This window comes from Salmo trutta, unplaced genomic scaffold (genome assembly GCF_901001165.1).
Source record: "Salmo trutta unplaced genomic scaffold, fSalTru1.1, whole genome shotgun sequence".
NCBI lineage: Eukaryota > Metazoa > Chordata > Actinopteri > Salmoniformes > Salmonidae > Salmo > Salmo trutta.
The window spans coordinates 1,928,916-1,937,330 of record NW_021823104.1 but is presented as its reverse complement, the minus strand read 5'-3'; the positions used below and the strand labels follow the sequence as shown (position 1 = coordinate 1,937,330).

Sequence of the window (8,415 nt, the reverse complement as noted above, 5' to 3'; positions counted from 1 at the left end):
GAGATAGAAGCTGTTTACCAGTCTGATTGCCTTGAGATAGAAGCTGTTTTTCAGTCTCTCGGTCCCAGCTTTGATGCACCTGTACTGACCTCTCCTTCTGGATGATAGCGGGGAGAACAGGCAGTGGCTCGGGTGGTTGATGTCCTTGATGATATTTTTTGGCCTTCCTGTGACATCGGGTGGTGTAGGTGTCCTGGAGGGCAGGTAGTTTGCCCTCGGTGATGCGTTGTGCAGACCTCACTACCCTCTGGAGAGCCCTGTGGTTGTGGGCGGAGCAACTGCCGTATCAGGCGGTGATACAGCCCGACAAGATGCTCTCGATTGTGCATCTGTAAAAGTTTGTGAGTATTTTTGGTGACAAGCCAAATTTCTTCAGCCTCCTGAGGATGAAGAGGCGCTGCTGCGCCTTCTTCACCACGCTGTCTGTGTGGGTGGACCATTTCAGTTTGTCTGTGATGTGTACGCCGAGGAACTTAACTTTCCACCCTCTCCACTGCTGTCCCATCGATGTGGATAGGGGGCTGCTCCCTCTGCTGTTTCCTGAAGTCCACGATCATCTCCTTTGTTTTGTTGACGTTGAGTGAGAGGTTGTTTTCCTGACACCACACTCCGAGGGCCCACACCTCCTCCCTGTAGGCTGTCTCGTCGTTGTTGGTAATCAAGCCTACCACTGTAGTGTCGTCTGCAAACTTGATGATTGAGTTGGAGGCGTGCATGGCCACGTAGTCATGGGTGAACAGGGAGTACAGGAGAGGGCTGAGAACGCACCCTTGTGGGGCCCCAGTGTTGAGGGTCAGCGGGGTGGAGATGTTGTTTCCTACCTTCACCACCTGCGGGCGGCCCGTCAGGAAGTCCAGGACCCAGTTGCACAGGGCGGGGTCGAGACCCAGGGCCTCGAGCTTAATGACGAGTTTGGAGGGTACTATGGTGTTAAATGCTGAGCTGTAATCAATGAACAGCATTCTTACATAGGTATTCCTCTTGTCCAGATGGGATAGGGCAGTGTGCAGTGTGATTGCGTCGTCTGTGGACCTATTGGGGCGGTAAGCAAATTGGAGTGGGTCTAGGGCATCAGGTAGTGTGGAGGTGATATGATCCTTGACTAGACTCTCAGAGCACTTCATGATGATGGAAGTGAGCGCTACAGGGCGATAGTCGTTTAGCTCAGTTACCTTAGCTTTCTTGGGAACAGGAACAATGGTGGCCCTCTTGGAGCATGTGGGGACAGCAGACTGGGATAGGGATTGATTGAATATGTCCGTAAACACACCAGATAGCTGGTCTGTGCATGCTCTGAGGACGCGGCTAGGGATGCCGTCTGGGCCGGCAGCCTTGCGAGGGTTAACACGTTTAAATGTTTTACTCACGTTGGCTGCGGTGAAGGAGAGCCCGCAGGTTTTGGTAGCAGGCCCGTGTTGGTGGCACTGTATTGTCCTCAAAGCGAGCAAAGAAGTTGTTTAGTTGGTCTGGGAGAAAGACGTCGGTGTCCACGACGGGGCTGGTTTTCGTTTGTAGTCCGTGATTGACTGTAGACCCTGCCACATTACCTCGTGTCTGAGCCATTGAATTGCGACTCTACTTTGTCTCTATACTGACGCTTAGCTTGTTTGATTGCCTTGCGGAGGGAACAGCTACACTGTTTGTATTCGGTTATGTTTCCGGTCGCCTTGCCATGATTAAAAGCAGTGGTTCGCGCGCTTTCAGTTTTGCGCAAATGCTGCCATCAATCCACGGTTTCTGGTTGGGGAAGGTTTTAATAGTCACCGTGGGTACAACATCACCGATGCACTTGCTAATAAACTCGCTCACCGAATCAGCGTATTCATCAATGTTATTGTCCGACGCTATGCGGAACATATCCCAGTCCACGTGATCGAAGCAATCTTGAAGCGTGGAATCAGATTGGTCGGACCAGCATTGAACAGACCTGAGCAAGGGGCATTTCCCGTTTTAGTTTCGGTCTATAGGCTGGGAGCAACAAAATGGAGTCGTGGTCAGATTTGCCGAAAAGGAGGGCGAGGGAGGGCTTTGTATGCGTCGCGGAAATTAGAGTAGCAACTATCCAGAGTTTTGCCAGATCGGGTCGGGCATTTGATATGCTGATAAAAATGTAGGGAGCCTTGTTTTCAGATTAGCCTTGTTAAAATCCCCAGCTACAATAAATGCAGCCTCAGGATATGTGGTTTCCAGTTTACATTGAGTCAAATGTAGTTCTTTCAGGGCCGTCGAGGTGTCTGCTTGGGGGGGGGGGATATACACGACTGTGATTATAATCGATGAGAATTCTCTTGGTTAATGCGATGCGTGAAGAAACCAGGTGGCTGTACCGACTCTGACAACGTATCCCAAGTGAGCCATGTTTCCGTGAAACAGAGAATGTTACTGTCTCTGATGTCTCTCTGGAAGGCAACCCTTGCTCGGATTTCGTCTACCTTGTTGTCAAGAGACTGGACATTGGCGAGTAGTATGCTCGGGAGCGGTGTGCCCGTCTACGGAGCCTGACCAGAAGACCGCTCCATCTGCCCCTTCTGCGGCGCCGTTGTTTTGGGTCGCCTGCTGGGATCCGATCCATTGTCCTGGGTGGTGGTCCAAACAGAGGATCCACTTCGGGAAAGTCGTATTCCTGGTCGTAATGTTGGTGAGTTGACGTTGATCTTATATCCAATAGTTCCTCCCGGCTGTATGTAATAAGACTTAAGATTTCCTGGGGTAACAACGTAACAAATAACGGCCTTCCCTGTGGCTCAGTTGGTAGAGCATGGTGTTTGCAACGCCAGGGTTGTGGGTTCGATTCCCACGGGGGGCCAGTACGGATTATAATTTTTTTTTAAATGTATGAAATGTATGCATTCACTACTGTAAGTCACTCTGGATAAGAGCGTCTGCTAAATGACTAACATGTTAAAAATATGTATTGAGACTAAGAGAGAGACAGAGAGAGACAGATACTAAGAGAGACAGAGACAGACAGAGAGAGACAGACACTAAGAGAGACAGAGACAGACAGAGAGAGACAGACATGTTCTTACAGGCAGTGAGGTGAGCTGGTTCCTGCTGAGGTTGAGAGTCTCCAGCTGAGTCCATTGGTCGATACAGAGGGAGAGCTCTGAGATCTGATTGGAGGAGAGGTTGAGGCGCTTCAGACTGCCCAGGGTATAGAGACACTCAGGGACCCGCGTCAGGTCGTTGAAGGACAGGTCCACGTCTGAGGAGAGACGGGGGACAGTCATTACCTTCAGTACAACTTCAGTCTTGGCTTGTGTGTTACCTGCCAGGTGTATGTGTGTGCGTTACCTGCCAGGTGTGTGTTACCTGCCAGGTGTAGTGTGTGTTACCTGCCAGGTGCCCCAGCCCCTCCAGACTGGTAGGCATGTTGCTCTGGGTTCTCTGGGTGCTCCTCAGGTGGAGAGTCTGGAGGGCCACCATGGCTGGCAGCTGGCTGCTCACACACAGGAGGACTTACAAAGCTTATTAAGGCTTATTAAAGACTTAGACAGCATAGCTGGGTGTGTTATAAAGCTTGGTACAGTAGCTGGGCGGGCATCAGGGGGTTATAACATGTTATAAAGTCTCGTACCATAGCTAAGTGCAACTCAAGGGGTTATAATGTGTTATAAAGCTTCGTACCGTAGCTTTGAGTGCATTCTTCAGAATGGTTATAATGTGTTATAAAGCTTGGTACCGTAGCTGGGCGTGCATTCATCAGATGGTTATAATGTGTTATAAAGCTTCGTACCATTGCTGGGCGTGCATTCTTCAGATGGTTATAATGGGTTATAAAGCTTGGTACCGTAGCTGATCGTGCATTCATCAGATGGTTATAATGTGTTATAAAGCATCGTACCGTAGCTGGGCGTGCATTCTTCAGTTGGTTATAATGTGTTATAAAGCTTGGTACCGTAGCTGGGCGTGCATTCTTCAGAATGGTTATAATATGTTATAAAGCTTCGTACCGTAGCTGTGCATGCATTCCTCAGATGGTTATAATGTGTTATGAAGCTTCGTACCGTAGCTGGGCGTGCATCAGGGGATTGTTGTTCAGGACGAGGGTCTGGAGGTGGACGAGGCGTCTCATCTGAGGTGGGAGGCTGTCCAGCTTGTTGTCACTCAGGTCCAGGTACAGCAGGTCAGTCAGGTTGATGAACAACTGGTTAGGGATGGCATCGATGCTGGGAGGAGGAGGAGGAGGGTCAGTATTAGGTTATAAGGCAGGTTGATGCTGAGAGGAGGAGGAGGAGGGTCAGTATTAGGTTATAAGGCAGGTTGATGCTGAGAGGAGGAGGAGGAGGGTCAGTATTAGGTTATAAGGCAGGTTGATGCTGAGAGGAGGAGGAGGAGGGTCAGTATTAGGTTATAAGGCAGGTTGATGCTGGGAGGAGAAGGAGGAGGGTCAGTATTAGGTTATAAGGAAGGTTGATGCTGAGAGGAGGGTGGTCACTATTAGGTTATAAGGCAGGTTGATGCTGAGAGGAGGAGGAGGAGGGTCAGTATTAGGTTATAAGGCAGGTTGATGCTGAGAGGAGGAGGAGGGTCAGTATTAGGTTATAAGGCAGGTTGATGCTGAAAAACATCCCCACAGCATGATGCTGCCACCACCGTGCTTCACCGTAGGGATGGTGCCAGGTTTCCTCCAGACGTGACGCTTGGCATTCAGGCCCAAAATATCAATCTTGGTTTTTATCAGACCAGAGAATAAAGTTGTAGAAACATCAAGGATGATCAATGGAAACAGGAAGCACCTGAGCTCAATTTAGAGTCTCATAGCAAAGGGTCTGAATACTTATTAAGGTATTTCTGTTCTTCATTTTTAATACATTTGGCAAACATTTCTAAAAACCTGTTTTCACTGTCATTATATGGTATTTGTGTGTAAGAGAAAAAAAACTAAAATGAATCCATATTAGAATAAGGCTGTAACGTAACAAAATGTGGAAAAAGTCAAGGGGTCTGAATACTTTCCGAAGTCACTGTATATATATATGTATCCTGTTATAGCTAAGGTTATAAGGCCTGTATGCCACCTGTTATTAGAGGTTACAAGTCCTGTATGCCACCTGTTATTAGAGGTTATAAGGCCTGTATGCCACCTGTTATTAGAGGTTACAAGGCCTGTATGCCACCTGTTATTAGAGGTTACAAGGCCTGTATGCCACCTGTTATTAGAGGTTACAAGTCCTGTATGCCACCTGTTATTAGAGGTTATAAGGCCTGTATGCCACCTGTTATTAGAGGTTATAAGGCCTGTAGCCACCTGTTATTAGAGGTTATAAGGCCCGTATGCCCCCTGTTATTAGAGGTTACAAGGCCCGTATGCCACCTGTTATTAGAGGTTATAAGGCCTGTATGCCACCTGTTATAACATATTATAAGAGGTTCTACCTGTTGTGGCTGAGGTTGACCACCAGCATGTTCTTGGAGTTCTCCAGGTCTCGGGGGATCTCAGTCAGCTGGTTGAAGCTCAGGTCCTGGAGAACAGAGAATAACATAGAACATCAGTAGAGTAGTATAACATAGAACATCAGTAGAATGTAGAATAACATAGAACATCAGTAGAATAACAGAACATCAGCAGAATAACAGAACATCAGCAGAATAACAGAACATCAGCAGAATAACAGAACATCAGCAGAATAACAGAACATCAGCAGAATAACAGAACATCAGCAGAATAACATCAACTCCCACTTGGAGGAGGAACAGAGGAGAGGATGAGTGGAGGTCAGGGGGTCACGTACGGCAGAGACAGTAGAGTGGAGGTCAGGAGACAGAGAGACAGAGAGACAGAGAGACAGAGAGACAGAGGTCTCCTCACCAAGACTGAGAGGTCGTCCAGCTGAAAGATGTCATCAGGAACTCCAGAATTCTTCAGGTTGTTGGCCCGGGCAACCACCGCCTTAAAGACATGAAACAAAGCTGACCTTTCCACACCTGAACCCATCTCAGAAAGACTGTGTGTGTGTGTGTGTGTGTGTGTGTGTGTGTGTGTGTGGTTACCCTGAGGTTCGGCAGGCTGGATAGTTCTCCATGTAGAGTAGTCAGGCTGTTGTGACTCACAGACAGATGTTCCTGAAGGACAGATGGACAGAGTTCATACACACACACTGAGGCGCACACACACACACGCTGAGGCACACACACACACACACGCTGAGGCACACACACACACGCTGAGGCACACACACACACTGAGGGACAAACAGGCTCCGTGTGTGTGTGTGTGTGCCTCAGCGTGTGTGTGTGCGCCTAATCGTGTGTGTGTGTGTGTGTGTGTGTGTGTGTGTGTGTGTGTGTGTGTGTGTGTGTGTCAGTCATTCTCAACAGATATAAAGAAAACAGACTTCATTTACTTGCTGTTTGAGGTGAAGAAAACATGAGCTCATTAGTGGTGGAGAGGTAAGCCAATCAGAAGCACTGTCAGATACCCAAGTGGACACATTTACAAACCTACATTTCAACGCAGGCCAGGTAGTCTATAGACCTACTACTGTGTGTAAACAGAGCCAGGTAGTCTATAGACCTGCTACTATGGGTAACCAGGTAGTCTATAGACCTACTACTATGTGTAACCAGGTAGTCTATAGACCTGCTACTATGGGTAACCAGGTAGTCTATAGACCTACTACTATGGGTAACCAGGTAGTCTATAGACCTACTACTATGTGTAACCAGGTAGTCTATAGACCTACTACTATGGGTAACCAGGTAGTCTATAGACCTACTACTATGTGTAACCAGGTAGTCTATAGACCTACTACTATGTGTAACCAGGTAGTCTATAGACCTACTACTATGGGTAACCAGGTAGTCTATAGACCTACTACTATGGGTAACCAAATAGTCTATAGACCTACTACTATGGGTAACCAGGTAGTCTATAGACCTACTACTATGGGTAACCAGGTAGTCTATAGACCTACTACTATGGGTAACCAGGTAGTCTATAGACCTACTACTGTGTGTAAACAGGGCCAGGTAGTCTATAGACCTGCTACTATGGGTAACCAGGTAGTCTATAGACCTACTACTATGGGTAACCAGGTAGTCTATAGACCTACTACTATGGGTAACCAGGTAGTCTATAGACCTACTACTATGTGTAACCAGGTAGTCTATAGACCTACTACTATGTGTAACCAGGTAGTCTATAGACCTACTACTATGTGTAGCCAGGTAGTCTATAGACCTACTACTATGTGTAGCCAGGTAGTCTATAGACCTACTACTATGTGTAGCCAGGTAGTCTATAGACCTACTACTATGTGTAGCCAGGTAGTCTATAGACCTACTACTATGTGTAACCAGGTAGTCTATAGACCTACTACTGTGTGTAACCAGGTAGTCTATAGACCTACTACTATGTGTAACCAGGTAGTCTATAGACCTACTACTATGTGTAACCAGGTAGTCTACAGACCTACTACTATGTGTAACCAGGTAGTCTATAGACCTACTACTATGGGTAACCAGGTAGTCTATAGACCTACTACTATGGGTAACCAGGTAGTCTATAGACCTACTACTATGTGTAACCAGGTAGTCTACAGACCTACTACTATGGGTAACCAGGTAGTCTATAGACCTACTACTATGGGTAACCAGGTAGTCTATAGACCTACTTTTTAGACTAAATGGCGTCGGCTCTACACATCAGTCTGTACTCACCAGTTTCTGCAGTGCAGCCACTTCCTCTGGCAGATAACACAGACCCGTCCTGTTGAGTTTCAGCCATCTCAGACTGCTCATAGACTTCACGTGCTCAGGGAAGTAACCTCCCTGGGGGGGGGGGAGAGAGAGAGAGACTGTTGATTTCACTTTTGTATATTATCTACTTCACTTGCTTTGGCAATGTTAACATATGTTTCCCCTGCCAATGAATTGAGAGAGAGAGAGAGAAACCCAGACAGGGTTCGGGGCCAACACACTACAGTGCTAGCCTGTCCCAGATGTGTTTGTGCTCTAACCCCACTGCTGTTATTCATCAAGCCAAACAGACTGGGACTCTCTCTAACCCCACTGCTGTTATTCATCAAGCCAAACAGACTGGGACTCTCTCTAACCCCACTGCTGTTATTCATCAAGCCAAACAGACTGGGACTCTCTCTAACCCCACTGCTGTTATTCATCAATCTATGTCAGGTTAACAACATCACGCTAGGTCTATGTCAGGTTAACAACAGATCTGGGACTCACGCTAGGTCTATGTCAGGTTAACAACATCACGCTAGGTCTACGTCAGGTTAATAACAGATCTGGGACTCACGCTAGGTCTATGTCAGGTTAACAACATCACGCTAGGTCTATGTCAGGTTAATAACAGATCTGGGGACTCACGCTAGGTCTATGTCAGGTTAACAACAGATCTGGGACTCACGCTAGGTCTATGTCAGGTTAACAACAGATCTGGGACTCACGCTA

General features: G+C 47.4%; 1 protein-coding gene across 1 annotated transcript in view; it reads right to left on the bottom strand.

The window, feature by feature from the left end:
* The window catches only part of LOC115188876 (protein flightless-1 homolog), a 29,827-nt gene that overhangs the window by 16,636 nt on the left and 4,776 nt on the right, over window positions 1-8,415 (bottom strand). The window contains exons 2-8 of the mRNA XM_029747701.1: window positions 7,663-7,773; window positions 5,995-6,066; window positions 5,813-5,893; window positions 5,380-5,465; window positions 4,008-4,169; window positions 3,336-3,439; window positions 3,030-3,205 (exon numbers count right to left, since the gene is read on the bottom strand). Coding sequence (XP_029603561.1) covers window positions 3,030-3,205; window positions 3,336-3,439; window positions 4,008-4,169; window positions 5,380-5,465; window positions 5,813-5,893; window positions 5,995-6,066; window positions 7,663-7,773 — 792 coding nt within the window. The remainder of the gene's footprint in view (window positions 1-3,029; window positions 3,206-3,335; window positions 3,440-4,007; window positions 4,170-5,379; window positions 5,466-5,812; window positions 5,894-5,994; window positions 6,067-7,662; window positions 7,774-8,415) is intronic.